Consider the following 19218-nt stretch of genomic DNA (forward strand, 5'->3'; position numbering starts at 1 on the left):
AGTCACCAAAGGATTTAAATAGATCAGAATATGATTTTATATTGAAAGATAGTTAAATCTTTAAAAGGAACATAGAACGGGAAATAACTAACTAATTTAATTAACTAAATATCTCTTTTCAGCTTCTTTCCAATTGATAACATTCCAAATAGCTTTGAAATAATCAACTTTAACATTTTGATATTGTAAGTAATAAGCATGTTCCCAAGCATCAATAGCAACTAATGGGACTAGTGGACCAGTAACAGTATCTTGATTGGCAGTAGTGACAACATCAAGAGAACCACCATTTTCTTTATTTTTAACGATAAAAGCCCAACCTGAACCTTGAATACCAGCTAATTTAGCATTGGTAATAGTTTTTAAATTATCTAAAGAACCATATTGTTCAATGATTCTTTTAGCAAATTCACTATCATCAGTTGGAGGTTCACCACCACCTTGCTTTTCAGGAGTTAAATTTTTCCAGAATAAACAATGATTAGTATAACCTCCACCATGGAAATTAATTAATTTTTGTAATTCAATGGTTTTTTTAACTTCACCTTTAGCCTTGGCTTCAGCATGTTGTTCAATGGCTTGATTATAACCAGCAACATAAGTAGCATGATGCTTAGTATAATGAAGTTCATTAATTTGACTTGAAATATGTGGTTCTAAAGCACCAAAATCCCAATCTAAATCAGGTAAGGAGACTTTAGTTCTAATGGCTCCAATGGAGGAACCAATTGAACGAGCAGTGATTGAACGTTTGACGTTGGATCTTAAAGTAGATGAAAGCATGTCTATAACGAGTCAATTGATGATAAAGAAGTGAAATCAAATATTGTTGATAATTATAAAACGTGATTTATATTTGGTTGGTTGGTTGGTTGGGTTAAAAAATAGCAATTTTGAAATTGGGGGATGGATGAGAATTCGAGATTTGTTAGTGAGAGAGAGAGATAAACGCATACTATAATATTACAGTACTTTACGCTAGCTATATATATATACTATATTTTATAACTGATATCGTTACAATTACATAGGCAGATCATCTACAATGATAGTATAATTTAACTTTATATTAGTAAATTTGTGAAAAGGATAGAGATCTAGACTCTAACTGTGGAGGGATAAGAAGGAGGGAGTCATCTAGTTGTAGTGCGGCAGGGATGTTTTTACTAAATAATCAAATTCAATTGGCTCAATCAGATTTTAGGTATAAATCTGATCTCGGATCCTGAAAAATTGGTAAAAGTTATAAAATTGTAAAGTAAGGGAGATCAAGAACGGTAATTCTGGATGTGTGATATGAATGAATATGTAAGGGAATGATTATATGCTGTGGTCTTGAGGGTGAAGCTTAAACCGTAAAATTATTGCTTGGCTCGTCTAATAATAATTTATCATCGAATGTGCTCAGCAAATGATTATAGCAATGGAAGAATGGGGTAAATAATAATGAGCTAGTGTTGCTCTTTCTTGGTCTATTGTCAATAACTTAAGTTGGTCTGGTGTTTTTATGGCCTTAACTCGTACTCTTCATCCTTATCAGGACAAATCAGTAACAACCTACCGCTAATACTTCTACTTGCCCATTTTGCAGCTGATGTTTGAATTCGCGCCCAATCACATTGATTATACTAAAACAACTATGATTTATTAACTATACATGCAATACTATCTATTTATAAAGTAATAAGAAAGTATAACTCTTCTACATTCTATCTACTGGAGTTAAACCTAATAAAGTCATACCATTATATAATACTTGTTTGGCACTGGCATATAAGGCTAATCTTGCTAACGCAAGTTCCTTCTCTTGACCTGCAACCCATAAAATATCATAACATTGAGATACAATATGAGTTAAATTGAATAAATAAGTCACAACAGTTGAAGGTTCATGAGTCTTTAAAGCCTTTTTAATAATATCAGGATATTGAGCAATGGTTCTAACTAAATTAACCGCAGATGGTTCAGTTAATAAACTTAAATCAGCTTTTAATAATTCTGATTCTTCAATACCTGATTTTCTTTGGACTGAACTTAATCTTGAATGGGCATATTGTAAATATGGTCCAGTATCACCTTCAAATGATGTCATTCTATCCCATTTAAATTCATAATTATTAATACGTTTCGATTGCATATCTTGAATCATAACAGCACTAATACCAACTAAATCAGCAATCTTATCAGGATCTTCAATTTGAGCATATTTAGCTTCATTCTTTTTCATAACTTCATGCATTTTTTCTTTAGTTTCTTGTAAAATATTATCTAAGAAAACAACAGTACCTTTTCTAGTTGACATACCTAAGACCATACCGAAATTAACATGTTCTAATTTATTAGCCCAATCGAAACCCATTTGTTTTAAAATTTCAAAAAATTGTTGACAATGTAAATCTTGTTGAGATGCAACCACATAAATCATTTTATCAAATTTAAAATTATTATATCTTTTAATAGCTTCACCCACATCTCTAGTTAAATAAAGTGAAGTACCATCAGATTTTTCAATAAGACATTTACCTAATTTTTTATTAAATTTAGTTAAATCAATTAATTTAGCACCTCTATCAACATGAACTAAACCCTTTTCTTCAAATAATTTAACAGCATCTTTCATTGATTCTTGAGAAACTTGTGATTCTCCACTATAAATATCATAAATAATATTAAGACGTTTATAAGTATCAATATATTTATCAATGGATAATTTTCTAAATCTGGCCCAAATCTTTAAAGCTTCTTCATCACCATCTTCCATTCTTCTGAAATAAGCTTTAGCAGCTTCATTAGTTGGAGATTCATCTCCTTCTTCAGTAATATCCTTATTGATCTTAACATAAACTTCAAATAAATGATTAATTGGATCATTGGTTAATTGTTCTTCACTACCATATCTATCGAATCCAACGGCTAAAATACCAAATTGTTTACCCCAATCACCAAGATAATTAATTCTAGTAACTTTATAACCGGCTTTTTCATAAAGATTACTTAAAAACCCTCCAATAATAGTTGATCTTAAATGTCCAGCATGGAAAGGTTTAGCAATATTTGGGGATGAAAATTCAACAATAATCGATTTATTTTGTCCAATACCGGGTAAACTACCAAAATTAGTTTTATTAGCTAAAGTATCATTAATAGTTAAACTTAATAAAGTTGATTGATTAAAATAAAATTGTAAAAATACACCTTGAGGTTTAATTTCTTCAATATATTTCCCTTTAATGAATTGTTGGGAAATTTCTTCAGCCTTTTCCTTTGGATTACCCTTTAATTTCAATTGAGGTAATGGTAAGATTAAATCCCCTTTATCTAAAGTAGCTGGAGTATTTAAAGCATTATAAATAACTTGAACATCAATTGAAGTTAATTTATGTAATTCTTGAACAATATAGTTTCTAAAGATATCAACCACGTTATTTTCAGGGTTTGAGCCTGGGATTTCAAGTTCAGGCTTTTCTAATCCTAATGAAGTTAAGCTAGAAGTAATTGAATCAACAGTAGTCATGGTGGAAGTTGGATAATGATTTATAAATGATAATCTAGAAGTGATGGATAATTGTCGAACGAGTAAACTTGATGATATGTTTGAACTATACGAGACGAATTTGAATTTGGGAACAATTGAATGAATGGATTTCAATAATAATCTCATCAACTAACTTATAGTTAACTTGTTCCTGACTTTATACAAGAAGATTCAAGTATATATATCTATCTACTGATGGTTGACTATGATCAGAAATTACTCATTTGGTGAAATAAAAATTTTTAGCAGCGATGGTGGTAAATGTCCTGTATACAAGGTATCACTATCATTAGCATTGATACAGATATGATTTGAGTTATACAAGGTTGGAAGATGTTAGTCATAATAAAGACGGAATGGGTAGCTGACCAATAAGTAGAGTTAAGATGAAAAAAATCAATTAGAAGTGTCTAGAAGAGTAGAAAAGACTGTTGTAATCGAATGACACAATTCGATCGTACACCGGTGATTGATAAATATTACATTCAAAATGGATCAGTTGTGGCATAAAGTCAATGACTAATTACATTCTAACTGTTACTACTCCAAACCATCTTCAATGATACCATTTATAGTTATTTAAACCATTAAATCTATATCGACCTAAAATGGCTGTAAAAAGGGACCTTACAAAAACCAATTCCTGCATATACTCCCAAATCATGACAACATTTTAAAGATCCCACAAATAGGATTTGGAAATGGCAACCAATCCACCCTCCCACCAATCCCTTTGATCAACCATCGTTATAGAGCCATCAATAGATATCAATCCAACTCATAGATCCAACTCATAGGTACCGTTAATGAAGATGGATGATTTGAACATAGCTCGATTGATGGAGATGGGATTCTCTAGAGAGAATGCCATTGATGCTTTACATCAATCTCAAAATGATTTAGAAAAGGCTATTTCATTTTTATTTGGTGATCATACTATTGTAGGAGATAATTTCCCTCCTGATGAAAATGATGAAAATACCGGTATGGATAATAATCATGCTTTAGTTCTTTATGATGAAGATACTGTTAATATTCGAAATCCAGAAGATATCCCTATAAGTAAATTACAGCAATATAGTCATAATAGTAATCATGAATCAAAGGCTTTACCACGTCCTCCTCCTCCTCCTCCTCCACCACCTCCTCCACAACCACCAGCTGGTCCACCTTCAGCTGGTCCACCATCACGTGGAGGCGGAGAAGCTAAATTATATGCCACTACGATATTGAAGAATAAAAAGCAATTCATTGATGATATTGAAACCAATTCCGCTGATAATTATGATATTCATTCAGGAATGAATGAAGAATTAGATGATGAAGATGATGAAGATGAAGAAGATTCCATATATGAAAAAGTTCAAAATTATGCAAGAATTGATAATTTCCCTCCTGTAATTTTAAATCAAACTGCCACATATCTTGAAAATTATATTATCCCATTAATTGTAATATTATCTCAATATGATAAATTCAAATATCAATTATTAAAACCTGACCATACTCATTTCAATTATGGATATTCAAAACAATGGTTTCAACATGATAGTGATTTGTCAATTGATATTCCCGATCAATTTAAAACGGGTGAATCATCCTTATCATATCGATTTATGATTGAAATTCAACGATTATTTGCATTTTTATTACCCGATTATAGTAAACGATCATTCATGTCAGGACAGATCTTATTAAATCAATTACCTACTGAATTTAATTATGAACTTAATAATGATCGAATTGAAGATATAGAAGATTTAATTAAGAAATTTTATCATATTTTAAATTCAGAATATGATAAAGTATTCAAATCAGAAACTGATCAAGGGTTCATGCATGATTTATTCACATCTACAATTGAAAGTATTCGAGATGATGATATAGAAGAAGGTGGAGGTGGTGAAGGTAGTTCAAGAAGTGGGATTTCAGTTATTCCTATTGATTATGATACCAGATCTCGAGATTTATTTAGTACGATAAGTTCAATGTTTTGGAATGATGAAATTATGGATGATGAATCGATTGGAAGTGTTCGATTTGATGATATTTCTCCGATTATAACTTTCCAATTAAGTGGAGATGATGAAGGATTCCAAACTCAACCCTTTAAAATCGATGAATATTTTTATCCTGAATTATTTAGTTCGAAATATATTCGATTAATTAGAGAAATGAATTTTAAAAAGAAGAAATTAGTTGAACTGAGAAATTCATTAACTCAGAATATTCTTAGTTTTAATTCATTTGAAGGGAAACCCATAAAGAAAATTTTGAATCATTCCTTAGAATTTTTAAAAACGATTCATCAAGATGAATCAGATGAAGGTGAGATTGTTCAAGATTTAACTAATTTAACCGATTCGATACGACATATCACTACTGATTTAACTACTGAATTACATTCCTTAAGCTCAAAGAATTTACAATATGATATTAAGAATTGTGATCAAATCTTGAAATATATTGAATCAAATTTAGATGATCATTTAAGTGAGATGCCAAAGAGGTATATTTTAACGGGAGTGATTACCTCCGATACGGAATATTTCTATAAAGTGAAGACCAAGAAGTCACAAGAAGAGGAGGATGTTGAGGTTGAAGTTGCAACTTTGTTTGATTGGGTTCATGTTACTTGCTTTACGAATGGAATGAAGAAAGTGATTGATTTTACGATTGATTATATTGAATTTAGTAGTGTTCAACAAGCTATTCTTCAATTTTCCAAGGATAAAAGACGACAATTTGTGTTTATTTATATTGATGAAGAATCATTTAATGAGAGTTATGAGTTTAAATTATCGGATGAATTGAATCAATTTTTCAAACAAGATAATGAGAATTTAGAAGAGTTATTAAAGTTGAATAAAGTATTTAATGATGATGAGGAGGGGGAAGATGATGACGATGAGAAAGCTGTGGCTAAGAATGATGAAGTTGATGATTTGATTGATCTTGAATCATCACATGTTGAAAATAAAGAAAACAAACCAGAATCAAGTAATGTTAATGTTAATGCTAATGCTAATACAAATACTAATGATGAAGATCAACAATATGGGGTTGAGATTGAAGAAGTTGAATATAATAGATCTAATTAAATAGGAATATATGTATGTACCCCATAAAAAATTGCAAAATTAAATTAAAACAGTTAGGGTGCTGCTTAAATCCCGTACGTAGCTGGTAAGAAAGTTTAATTTAGCCGCTAAAAAAGAATTGATTTTAAGGGCAAGGCAAGGCAGGCGCGCACTAATTGACGGTCGGATACAACTTTTTTTTTATTTACTGAGGGGGGAGAGAGACAGTTCTCAGAAAAGAAAAGCCGTTGAGAAATAAATTTTGATAAAAGTGGAGTCCAAAATCCGAAGTGAAAATTATATCGAATGGTTTGATTTTATAGTTGATATATGAGACTATAGTAATAAGGGTTATGGATATGTATAAGATCGGATTTTTGATCCATTAAGAGAGATTCACCATCTATAGTATAATCATATAGTGAGTATCTTAAGTTCGTCCCCCCTGAATTGAATCCCTGATCACTGTGTGTGTAGTGAGTAAAAATAAAAAGTAGACCAAACCTGCATGTAAACAAGTTGTTTCCTGAATCAACCGAAAGCCAATGACTTTTAGTTTGTCTACCCCTCCCCCACCCCATACTTTTAGAGAGTAGCCATTTTATTATAAGGATAATTAAACTCAACCCAACCAAATCAAATCAAATCAAATCAAAGCCAATTCAATCTTAAACGGTATAACATACACATCTCTATAGTTAAGGATATGATATACTGGATTGACCTTACACGTTAAGTAAATAAACCATGATTCCTAACTAAATAGATAATTACATACATTAAACGGTCTGAGTATATTATATTATGGGTTACCCCATAAAAAGAGTAAATAAATCATATGAAATGAGGTAATATTATTCAATCCATTTACCGATGTTTAGTTAAGTAGATCATTTTGTACTACTAATGATAATGATAATGAAGGTGAAGGTGATGATGATTGATTAAATGGTAATCATAGTGATGATGATGATGGATGGGATTACGGGCCAATGGAAGTTTTTCATTTTTAAAGTGCGAATGAAATTTAATTTCTTTTTTGAAGTCTTGTGAGAAAAATCAATCTGTTTACAATTTAAACCATTTAAGTTAATCATTATGATAGGATAATAATGTAGAGAGTAGAGTAGAATAAACAACGTAAGAGCATATCAAAGATAGAGAAGAGAATGAGACAATCATCGGAATAATCATTAAATGTAAACCAGCCAAGACAAGTTGTAGAAATGCCGAAAAATAAAAACGAAGAATGAACTTTCCTCGTTAGTTACTGATAACAATATTTTCAGTGCCAGTGCCAGTGCCAGTTTAGCTTAACTTAGCGTAACCAAACAAATAAACAGTAAAATCCGGAGTGGTTAAAGTTTAAGGTCTATCTTTCTTCCTTCCTTCCTTCCTTTCTATGATTATATAACTTTGTTAATTTCCATAATCTCTGAATATTTATTCTTATACACTTTCTTCTTACTAGTTATTACTTACAACCTTTATTTGTTGTTGTTGTTATTCATATATTCATTTAACTGTTTGTTAGTTAGTTGATAATTTAGCGTATACCTTCCCAGCTCTCACTAACAAATTAACAAAAAAAGTTACCGCTCCTCTTAACCGAGCATATTTTAAAAATCATAAACAAAAATTAAAATCACTCACTCAGTCAGATTTTATTTATTTATTTACAGCACAACAACTTTCTACTTCATCAATCAATCAGTATCAAATCAATCATCAATCGATCCTGAATCATCATCATCATCATAATCACTATCATCCACTATCATCAACAATTGCTATTCATTCGTTGTTTCTTTTCAATCATATCAATTTTAAGTAAGTGATACCTCCTCCTCCTCCTCCTGTACAGTAATGAACTTTTAGTTAGTCATTTGACTCATTTTTTTTACAGCACAACAGAACAGGCCCTATTTAATATAACACAAATTTGATTCAACCATTAAGTTCAATCAATCAATCAATCAATCATAGAGTTACGTTGCATTGATCAATCGATCGCATCATATCACATCATATCATAGCTTTATACTATCTATCTATCCTATCTTAACTAACTATACGCTGTTCATTCCTAACTTAAGATCCCTCCCTTCATAGTTAAGCTTTCTACAGTCTGTCAGTTCCACAAATTGTTCCGGTTTTAAACATACAGAAAAATAGTCGTTTCTTTTTTTTTGTTTAACACGCCAAAAAAAAAAAAGAGTCCACAAAAAAAATTTTCAACACTCTACCCCACCACCGAAATTTGTATACAGACAGTGAAGTTATTTCTGATATATAATTAAACCATAACGCAACACAAGACAACGTCAATTTAAATTCAAAATTAAAATTGATTTACTTAATTAGTTTTCCCATCGAATCTAGTTTTCAACTTTGACAGGAATACATTCATTTCAACCAAATATCTTTATTTAGATATTACCCATTTTTTTTTGCATTTCTAACTTTATTCCATTCATCCATTTTATCCCATCAGACGTGGTTTGGTGATTCATTTATTTCTTTTTCCACTCCATTCCATTAAATTCATCTTTACTTGTTTTTATCAACGTTTATTATTCAAAATCATCCATTATAGACTATAGATTTTATTCATTCCCTAATAATCATCATTTCTCATTCTAATATCACTCATTAACTCAATATGACTACTGAATTAAAAGCAAAAGAAATTTTTAATCAATTTGCAACTGTTGGTGCAAATAATCAAAAAATTATTACTTTACCTGATTTCGTCAATATAATATCTCCTTTCCAAACTGATATATCAAAACCTTCATTTTCTTTATTATATCTTATAGCTGATAAAGAAAGAAAAGGGTTTGTTAATGAACAAGATTGGGTTACTTTTATTACTACTTTAACTTCTATTGATGGAGAATTTAAATTAATTTATAATTTCTTAAGTTCAGGTATTAATAATAAATCTCCTCCTCCAAAAAAAATTACTTATAATGATTGTATTGAAATTTTAAATAAATTAAATCGTTCAATCGATCCAAATTATCAACAAAATTTAATTAAATTAAATTGGACTTATTTCCCAAAATTCTTTGAACCAAATGGTACTATTAATTTTAATGATTTTATAACTTTAATTAATTATTTACCAGTTACAAAATTAATTGGTGGTTTTGAAATTTTAGCTTCAAAAAAGAGAACTATTAATGAACAACAATTAGTGGATTTATTATCAACAAATTTAAATCATAAATTATCCACTAAATTAAAACAAAATTTAAAAAATATTACCGGTTTCTTCCAAGATGAAAATAATGAATTTATTCAAGAATTTAATTTATCAAATCTTTTATTTGTTTATGATACTTTAAATAAAGTGGATTTAATTAATGAAGTCATTGCTAATACTCCTCCAACCACTAAAGATAAAAATGATGTTTTAATTAATAAATTGGATTTATATAATCATTTAAATGATCATTTATTAAAAAGTTCCAATTTTAAACCCATCTCAATCTATGAAATTGATCTTTTATATTATTTAATTAATCAAAAATCAGATGATAATGTCCCAAGACGAGAATTAATTTCATTTTTAAATCCAAATTTTAATAATAATTTACCAACTTTAAATCCAATTTTCGATCATCCAAAATCAAAATATTCTACTAAAGTAAATGATAATTTCTCATTATGGCCGATTTATGATTCATTGTATTCATTCTTTTTAGGTTCAATTGCAGGATGTATTGGGGCAACAGTAGTATATCCTATTGATTTAGTGAAAACTAGAATGCAAGCTCAAAAACATAAATCTTATTATAATAATTCCTTTGATTGTTTTAAGAAAATCATTACTCATGAAGGATTTAAAGGGTTATATAGTGGTTTAGGAGCTCAATTAGTTGGAGTGGCTCCTGAAAAAGCTATTAAATTAACTGTTAATGATTTGGTTCGTAAAATCGGTACTGATGAAGCTGGTAAAATTACTATGAGATGGGAAATTTTAGCAGGTATGTCAGCTGGTGCTTGTCAAGTTATCTTTACTAATCCTTTAGAAATTGTTAAAATTAGATTACAAATGCAAGGAAAAGCTAAAACTGTTGTCGGTGAAATTCCTCATAAACAATTGACTGCTTCTTCAATCATAAAACAATTAGGGTTAAAAGGTCTTTATAAAGGGGCCAGTGCATGTTTATTAAGAGATGTACCATTTTCAGCTATTTATTTCCCAACTTATGCTAATTTAAAGAAATATATGTTTGGATTCGATCCAAATTCATCTAGTAGTAAATCAAAACGTTTAAATACGTGGCAATTATTAGTTAGTGGTGCTTTAGCTGGTGCTCCATCTGCATTCTTTACAACTCCTGCTGATGTTATAAAAACAAGATTACAAGTTGAAAGTAAAACTCATGATATTAAATATAGAGGTATTGTTCATGCTGGTAAAGTGATTCTTATGGAAGAAGGTCTTGGTGCATTCTTTAAAGGTTCATTAGCCAGAGTTTTCAGATCATCTCCTCAATTTGGTTTTACTTTAGCTTCTTATGAACTTTTACAAAATTTATTCCCATTAACTCCTCCTCAAACTAAAGAATCTAATTTTAAAAGTATTACTGGTTATCCTGGTCTTTATAATTTAAGTAATGATCAAGTTTATAATAGTCAATCTAAAACCGATAGATTATTATACTTATCGAAAGCTGAATTATCAGGAACTTCAACTGTTGGTGCTAAACTTAATGATACTTTAGTTAAAGTCCCCGCTGAATACGTTTATAAATCTCATGATACTATCAAATTATTATTAGATATAGATTATAAATTTGGTAATTTCAGTTATGATTCCTATTTGAATTTCATTCATAAGAAGTAAGTGATATAGATTACTTCCTATGATTCCCTCATCCCGCTCCCATCCCATCCCATCCCATCTTTTAAAATTTTTGAAAAAAATGTGTATGAATTTACGAAATGTCATATTTCTTGATTTTTTTTTATATATTATTTGTTTAATTTTGTTGAAGTTTAATTTTGTTTATTTTTGTTATTATTATTATCTAATTCTAATTAGTTTGTTTTTTATCATTCCTATCTCCTCTCTTTTTAAAAGATGTCTTTTTATCTATTTAGTTTATAAAGTTAGAATACAAATTCATATTATTATTATTATATTTGTGGTTAGGACTAATTTTAGTAATTGGGTGCGAAAATTATAATTTCGGTAACAAAACTTTTGGATATTATTTATAATTGCCAAAATATATATCGTCACTTATTTACTGGAAATAGATCAGATCACTGATTAATCAAACGCAGATATATGTCTAGAATGATCGTTATGCTAAATAAACCCAGAAGATTTTTAAATCTGTTTTGTGTCAAGATTTTGTTGTGAAAATGCAACTATAACTTTCATTAACTATCCCTATCAGTATGTTACGCTTATTTGATATTCTTTTTCAAAATAGGCAATTACTATAGATTATACTTCATATGAAGATCCTTGTTATGGTAGAATTTGTGTATAAAGGTAGACTTTGTCAGAGATTTTAGAACTATTCTATACTTTTTCTTTTCTTTTCTGTTCTTTTCTTCTTTGCTTCATTATCACCCAATAATGCCCTCAAATAGAGACTACTATTACGAAGACGGTATATTTTTCAGCAAAGGTTCATCCTCAAAAGATATGCTTGAAGATAATGAAGCAGTTCCACTTCCCAAATACCCCATTGGAGTGAGTTTCAGAAAAGCTGATCAAATACACTTCCGTGAACTTCGAACTGAACATGGAAGAGTTATCTTAACTCAAATTAAACAAAAATGCTTGGTTGATTATTTATCAAGTTTCTATTCTGTTCTACCTGAAGAAAAAGATGATGAATATAGCATGAGTCATTCTGATTTACTTAAATACTCTCAGAGAAGATTAAGAGATAAAACATTTACTGAAGGAACTAATTTGGTAACCAAATTTGGTTTACCAAGGAGGAATCTTGGTTATGGTGGTTTTGCAACTACTTATAAATTCATAACCATTGATAAAACCTATCATGTTGTGAAATATATCACGTTAGATCCTAGACGATTTACTACTTTTGAAAAGATTCATGAGGAATATCTTATCACTCGTGATTTAGATCCAAAATTATTTGGAGTTGGACTTGACATATTTGCATCATTAAAAGATCCTTATCATATTATGTTTGTTCAAAAATTTATTGAAGGTAAAGATTTAATACTGAGTATTGAACTGAATCCAAGATTTCAAAATCCTGAGTTTTCGTTTCAAGTATTTAAGACTATCGCCAACAGTGTTCATATCCTTCATGAACAATATAACATTTGTCATAGTGATTTAAAGCCAGAAAATATCATGTTTGACTCAGATACAGACAAAATTAAAATCATTGATTTTGGTATGAGTTTCAGAATGGATTTACCTATTACAAGTTATACAAATGTCGTTAATTTAAATTGTGGTACTCCCGGTTATTATCAAAGAATTCGTTCCAATGATCTTGAATATGAATTAGATTATAATTATATTGGTAGAGCAAAAGATATGTTTTCTTTAGGACACACTTTCTTCAATATGCTTTCCTATAATAATCTTTGGGATAATTGTTCAATGAAAGATGTTGCTTATGCAAAATATTACAAAACTGGAAGATTACTAGAGTATGAGAATTTAAAAAGAAGATATTATGAAACAGGTCAAAAGGAGAAACTACAACAAGTTGTAAAAGTTGAAATTTGGTTAAGGTATATGATGCAACTAAACGTATCCGCCAGACTTACTTTTTATCAAATGATAACTGATGAATGGTTTAGACGTATACCAACTTTACATAAAAAGCTTCCTGGTGGACTTTATTAAGGTTATTGAAATGCCGATGGGGGTTGGAATTTAGAACTTCTTGTATTATAGTTAGACTCATCTTGTACTTTAGTTAAAATCTTCTTGTATAATAGTAACATCATTCTTGTATAATTAATAGAAATATCTTTAAATAAATGAAAAGGGTGTAGACTGTATCAACACTTCATTCATTCGTAGAATTTCCCAATTAAGTTATTTCAAATTAGCAGAACATACTAAACAAAATTATTACTTGCTACGGTACCATGTTATGCAAAATGTTTGAATGATATAAGAATATTCTATTCAACTTATAAAGTAGCTAGCCAGATTTATTTCATTATTCCTTAAGGAACTAATGTCACCGAAATCACCCAATCTCTATAAGAAAACACAAATCATATTTGACGGACTTTCACCAGATGAAATAAAGAAATCATTAAAATATTTATATGAGTTAAAAAAGGAAACCTTACTTGCTACTTTCCATTCAGTTTTACCTGAAGAAAGGACAAAAAACTTTCAAGATACGAGGGAATTTGTTAAGAATGCCCTTAACAATTTTAAATCTCATGACAGCAAAGATTTAATAGAACATTATTCATTGAAAGGTCCATTAATTCCCATAAATCAATCAAAGTGTACCTTCAAAGCTATTAGTTTAGATAAAACCCAATACTGTATTAGAAAGATTAAATTAAAAAAAGCTCAAACATATCAGCAAATTCTCAGTTATGTTAAAAAATATTGGTATTCTGTCAAACTTGATCCTTATTATTTTCGTGTTATCGATAATATTTTCGTTTCAAAATTACATCGTAATCGCATGATCATCGTTCTGAAATTCATTCCTGGAGAGAACTTGGAAATAGCCTTGAAAACATACAGAGAGTTCCAGGATATCAATTTTTGTTTAGGGATATTTAAGGAAATTGCTAAGATTGTAGATTCACTCCATATACGATATGGTATTTGTCATGGGGATTTAAGGCCACAAAATATTATATATAATAGGAAGACAAAAAGAATCACGATTATTGGTTTTAAGTTTCAATTTTCTTTATATGACAGCTATAATAGCCCCTTTGCTCTTGGTGTTATGAGAAGGAAATGTCCAGGTTACGTTAGAAAGCATAACGAAACTTTTTTTAAATATGTTTCAGATTATCGTCAAATTGGATGTGCTGAAGATATGTTTGCTTTGGGACATATTCTCTTTAATCTAATTTCTTCTGGTGATATGCTTTGGACAACTTGTCATAAGAGAGATAAAAACTTTTACTATTATAAGTGTTACTCAGATGGTTTATTAAGATATGATGAAAAACTTCTTAAATTACTTTCATCAAGAACATATCCAATAGATCAAACCCTATCATACATAAGAGCTTTACCAACGTTAAAGAAAATGATTAAGCTCAGAGATAGTAACAGATTAGACTTTTTCACATTATTAAGTTCTCCTTGGTTTAATGAATTACAAGATGTATGTCATCCAAATGCAAGCCGTTTCAAAATAGAAAAACAAATTCCAAGAGTGGTTTATAAAACAAACTATTCGATCAAAAAATTACATGATAATTTGAAAATGGTAGCGCCTGTGATATTTGTATTATATGGAATTGTATTTTTACTGTGGATTTGTATTATAGTAAAAAGATGTATAGCTCATTTTTTATCCAAGTAGGTAAACTAATTCTATATTAAAGAGATTATATATTGACATAGGTAGAAGTGGAGTATTTTTGTATTTTATTCTTTGTTTTTTATTTGTTTTATGTATAATATATAATGTCAAAACAATACCGAAACTTTAAATACATAGACTCTTGGTCCATTTGAGTTCATGTCTAATCTTAAAAGTTTGTAGCTCATACATATGAAAGCGCTCAGTGGGGTTATTAAGATATGAATAAATTTAGGCTTATTCGTTCTGCGGTCTGCAACCGCTCTAAATTAGGAAATTCAGATTCCATTAGAGTTTCCTGATACAGTTTTATTTTAGATATGTTAATAAAGTCATCCATGTTATGCATATATGTAATTGTATAGAACTTCAAATCTGTTTATCAACTGAAAATAGTAAAATAACTACACTCTTTCAGGGACAACAGACTTCTGAAATTTCAACTACTGATAATATCACACCAAAAAATACTGCAGTATCAGACGACTCAATGGAAATTCCTGTTGAAATCCAAGCAAAAATCGACAAACTCTCTCCCAAACAATTGAAACATTTGGTTAAACAATATCGTAAGAAAGAACACCAAACTACATTTGAATCTTTTTACTCGATACTTCCTCCTCAAGATCATTCAAATTTAACTTTATCTGAACTAGTCAACTATGCTGAAAACTCAATTAAAACTAAAGAATATCTCAAGCATAGAAATTTAGTTCAATGTTATGGATTGCCTCTGTTTAAAAGATCTGGAAAAGGAGGTTTTGGTCTGATCTATAAATCTACTAGTCCAGATAAAAAGAAGACTTATGCCATTAAATTAGTGCCGATGGCCCCTTTAGCTGATGTTACTTCAGAACAAATCATGAATGAATACTTCATTTCTCTGAAATTAGATCCTCGTTATTTTTCAGTTGGCATTGATATTTTAGCTTCTACTATTGATGAACGGTTTTTTATTATAGTTCAAAACTTTATCAGTGGAATTGACTTATCGAAAGCCATCAGTACATGCAAGAGATTTCGTGATATTAATTTTACATTGGGAATATTTAAACAAATAACAATTGCTTTGTATTACCTTAACATTGGTTATGATATCTGTCATGCAGACTTAAGCTTAAGGAATATTATGTATAATAGAAAAACAAAAAGGATTAAGATTATTGATTTTGGCATGAGTCTTAATATGAAAACGACACCTAATCATGAAAATCTCAAACGTCTATTGACTCGTGGTTCTCCAGGTTATGTTATTCGTAATAGCTATACCAATTTTGAAGATCAGAAAGACTATATTGATATTGGTAGCAGTAAAGATATATTTTCTTTAGGACATATACTTTTCAATCTTATATCAGCAGGGGAATTACTTTGGCTCGATTGTGAAAAGGATATCAGATTTAACAAATACCGAAAGTGTTCGGACAATTTAATAAGTTATTGGGATAGGGCTCAAAAATTAGTTTGTTCAAAGACCTATCCCATTAAGAAAGTTATGATTTATTTAAGAGTCTTGCCAACCTTAAAGAAAATGATTGATTTGGATGATACAATGAGAATTGATTTCATAACATTAGTGGATTCTCTATGGTTTAAGGAATTGCCTATTTATCTTACTCCTAAACCAACCCCAGTAGAAACTGTCCAATCAAGACCTTATTCCATTAAGCAATCAATTAAAGATGCTCTTGATATTTTGAGTATGGTAGCACTGGTGGGGTTTGTGTTATATGCAGTCGGATATATATTTTGAACTTTTTATTTTGATTGTGTTAGTATTCTTTTATACAATTAAGTAGACTTAAATACATAGTAAGAGTACATGTCTTCAAGGTCTGATTATCTATCAAAGTATCTTTCCAAGGGTGATGATAGTAAAGAGAAAAAGAAATCCAAAAAGCATAAGAAACCAAAACTTTCTGCTGGTTCTAATATAATAATATCGCATGCCACAAATTGGAACTCATCTACTGCCAACGATGATGATCCTATTGCAGAAGATGATCAAGAGGAACTGGTGAATGAAGAAGCACCTGTCAAGGTTGAAGTCAAGAATTCAACTCAATTCAAGGGGTTTAAAAGAATAGATAATGGAAATGAGGTGAGTTTGGATCCCGTGCCGACAAGGCCATCACAAGATGAGATAGATGGATCACAACAAGAGACAGTGTATAGAGATTCAAAGGGAAGAGTTATAGATATCAATGCTCGGAAACAGCAATTCGAAGCAGATAAGAAAGATAAAGAGAATGAACGTACGTTTGAGGAAATACGAACAACTAAAGAAAGTCAACTTCAACAAGAGATCAATTTAAAGAATGCAAAATCAATCATTAATGATGAGTTTGAAGATCCATTAAATATATTCCAATCTGAAAAATCACAGAAGAAAGAGGTTTCTACATCATCATCTCAATATGTATACAATAAAGGAATGATCCCACTTAATAGATTTGATATTAAACCGGGATATTTTTGGGATGGTATTGATAGATCAAATGGATTTGAAGAACTTGCATTACGAAAACAGAATGAAAAGAAATTCAAAAAGCTTGAATCAAGAATTAATGAAAGTTATGGCGATTTAGATTATGATTAGATATCACTTGTAGGTGGTATGTGTACAATTTTTTATTAATTTCTATATGTGTAATAATAATATATATAATAATACAGAATTATATTTCTACTTTTTAGAAAGTTTATTAGTTTCATTATGTAATTGAGCCATTATTTCACATAATTCCATGAATAAACCATATTGAGATTTTATAACTTGGACGATATTAAATAAATTCCCAAACCCTTCAATACACAGTCTTTCCAAACCTGATAAAATTTGATTTAATTCATTAGCTAAAATTTCATATTGATTTAAAATCTCATGATATTTCTTAATCTTCTTAATGAAAAATTCATTCAATTGAAATGATGATGATAATTTGGTACCTGGAGTAGATAACTGCAAGATCAATTGCATTATTTTAGATATATCATCCGTTAATTCATTATTTAATTCTTTAAGGAAAGCTAATTGATTGGTATCAAATTTAAGGGCTTGTTTAGTGGATACGATTTTGTTATGTAAGTAATTTATATCTTTCGGTATGGAATTGATTAAATCATCATGTTTAGAATAATCTGATTGTAAGGAGGTTGAGATTAAATGCTGGGTATTTATATATTTATCGAACTGTTCCAATTGTTGTTTGATATTAGGTGGTAAATCTCCTACTCTAGTCATGGCAGTTAATTGTGGTTGTTGTTGCTGTTGCTGTATTTGTTGTTGTTGTTGAGGTTGTGATGATCCAAATAATCCTCCGGTAGTAGTTCCAGTATTTGATGAACCAAAAAGACCGCCTCCAGTGGTTGTGTTTGATGTATTTCCTCCAAAGAGACCTCCCGTAGTATTGGTATTTCCTGTATTACTACCACCAAAGAGACCACCAGATGGAGCAGCTGTATTTGTATTACTACCAAATAATCCTGTACTGGTTGTGCCAGCAGGTTTGCCTCCAAAGAGACCACCTGTAGTTCCGGTATTAACAGTATTACCAAAGAGTCCACCACTTGTAGTTGTATTTGATGCAGTTGGATTAGTATTTGAACTTCCAAATAATCCTCCACTTGGAGCTGATGTAGCTGGTTTATTTCCAAATAATCCACCAGAAGTTGGACCAGTAGCAGTATTATTAGAAGCACCACCGAATAAACCACCAGCAGTATTTGTACTTGAAGTATTTGTCGTACTTGCAGATCCAAACAATCCAGTTCCACCAGTAGTATTTGAATTAGTAGTATTTGAAGTAGCAGATCCAAAGAGACCTCCAGGAGCAGGAACTGAATTTGAATTTCCAAAAAGTCCTCCACTACCACTTATACCAGCCACACCTGTACCTGATGTAGGAGCAGCTGGTTTACTTCCAAACAATCCACCACTGGCACTGTTTGTTGTGTTGTTATTGGCTCCAAATCCAAATGATGGAGTTGATGCTGATGTATTTGCTTGTCCAAACATTGGAGATTATTATTATTATGAATGAAAATTGAAATGAATTGAAATGAAATGAAT

General features: G+C 30.1%; 9 protein-coding genes across 9 annotated transcripts; 6 read left to right on the forward strand and 3 right to left on the reverse strand. All coding sequences in view use genetic code 12, as the record gives it.

The window, feature by feature from the left end:
* Positions 1 to 13: 13 nt before the first annotated feature.
* On the reverse strand, positions 14 to 1243 carry SOD2 (superoxide dismutase). Its single transcript, XM_064903348.1, has one exon. It carries the CDS (start codon positions 781 to 783, stop codon positions 97 to 99), a length of 687 nt encoding a protein of 228 aa, XP_064762985.1. The 5' UTR covers positions 784 to 1243; the 3' UTR covers positions 14 to 96.
* A 459-nt stretch (positions 1244 to 1702) lies between these two features.
* Positions 1703 to 3514, reverse strand: DFJ63DRAFT_285796 (arginine--tRNA ligase; the record flags this gene model as incomplete). The annotated part of the gene is made up of 1 exon (XM_064904928.1): positions 1703 to 3514. One exon carries the CDS (start codon positions 3512 to 3514, stop codon positions 1703 to 1705), a length of 1812 nt encoding a protein of 603 aa, XP_064762986.1.
* An 833-nt stretch (positions 3515 to 4347) lies between these two features.
* On the forward strand, positions 4348 to 6636 carry DFJ63DRAFT_335183 (uncharacterized protein; the record flags this gene model as incomplete). Its single annotated transcript, XM_064908172.1, has 1 exon — positions 4348 to 6636. The coding sequence occupies one exon, from the start codon at positions 4348 to 4350 to the stop codon at positions 6634 to 6636; it is 2289 nt and encodes a 762-aa protein (XP_064762987.1).
* A 2182-nt stretch (positions 6637 to 8818) lies between these two features.
* On the forward strand, positions 8819 to 11771 carry AGC1 (amino acid transporter). Its single transcript, XM_064906977.1, has one exon. The coding sequence runs from the start codon at positions 9278 to 9280 to the stop codon at positions 11471 to 11473; it is 2196 nt and encodes a 731-aa protein (XP_064762988.1). The 5' UTR covers positions 8819 to 9277; the 3' UTR covers positions 11474 to 11771.
* Positions 11772 to 12217: 446 nt separating this feature from the next.
* Positions 12218 to 13477, forward strand: DFJ63DRAFT_312971 (protein kinase family protein; the record flags this gene model as incomplete). Its single annotated transcript, XM_064906086.1, has 1 exon — positions 12218 to 13477. One exon carries the CDS (start codon positions 12218 to 12220, stop codon positions 13475 to 13477), a length of 1260 nt encoding a protein of 419 aa, XP_064762989.1.
* Positions 13478 to 13647: 170 nt separating this feature from the next.
* DFJ63DRAFT_127004 (kinase-like domain-containing protein) lies at positions 13648 to 15318 on the forward strand. Its single transcript, XM_064903349.1, has one exon. The coding sequence runs from the start codon at positions 13818 to 13820 to the stop codon at positions 15144 to 15146; it is 1329 nt and encodes a 442-aa protein (XP_064762990.1). The 5' UTR covers positions 13648 to 13817; the 3' UTR covers positions 15147 to 15318.
* On the forward strand, positions 15319 to 17366 carry DFJ63DRAFT_127005 (protein kinase family protein). Its single transcript, XM_064903350.1, has one exon. It carries the CDS (start codon positions 15490 to 15492, stop codon positions 16897 to 16899), a length of 1410 nt encoding a protein of 469 aa, XP_064762991.1. The 5' UTR covers positions 15319 to 15489; the 3' UTR covers positions 16900 to 17366.
* On the forward strand, positions 16969 to 17745 carry DFJ63DRAFT_285850 (uncharacterized protein; the record flags this gene model as incomplete). The annotated part of the gene is made up of 1 exon (XM_064904929.1): positions 16969 to 17745. One exon carries the CDS (start codon positions 16969 to 16971, stop codon positions 17743 to 17745), a length of 777 nt encoding a protein of 258 aa, XP_064762992.1.
* Positions 17746 to 17832: 87 nt separating this feature from the next.
* On the reverse strand, positions 17833 to 19164 carry NUP49 (FG-nucleoporin; the record flags this gene model as incomplete). The annotated part of the gene is made up of 1 exon (XM_064906087.1): positions 17833 to 19164. The coding sequence occupies one exon, from the start codon at positions 19162 to 19164 to the stop codon at positions 17833 to 17835; it is 1332 nt and encodes a 443-aa protein (XP_064762993.1).
* Between the last annotated feature and the right edge of the window lie 54 nt (positions 19165 to 19218).

Source organism: Scheffersomyces coipomensis, assembly GCF_036884675.1.
Source record: "Scheffersomyces coipomensis strain NRRL Y-17651 chromosome Unknown DFJ63scaffold_3, whole genome shotgun sequence".
NCBI lineage: Eukaryota > Fungi > Ascomycota > Pichiomycetes > Serinales > Debaryomycetaceae > Scheffersomyces > Scheffersomyces coipomensis.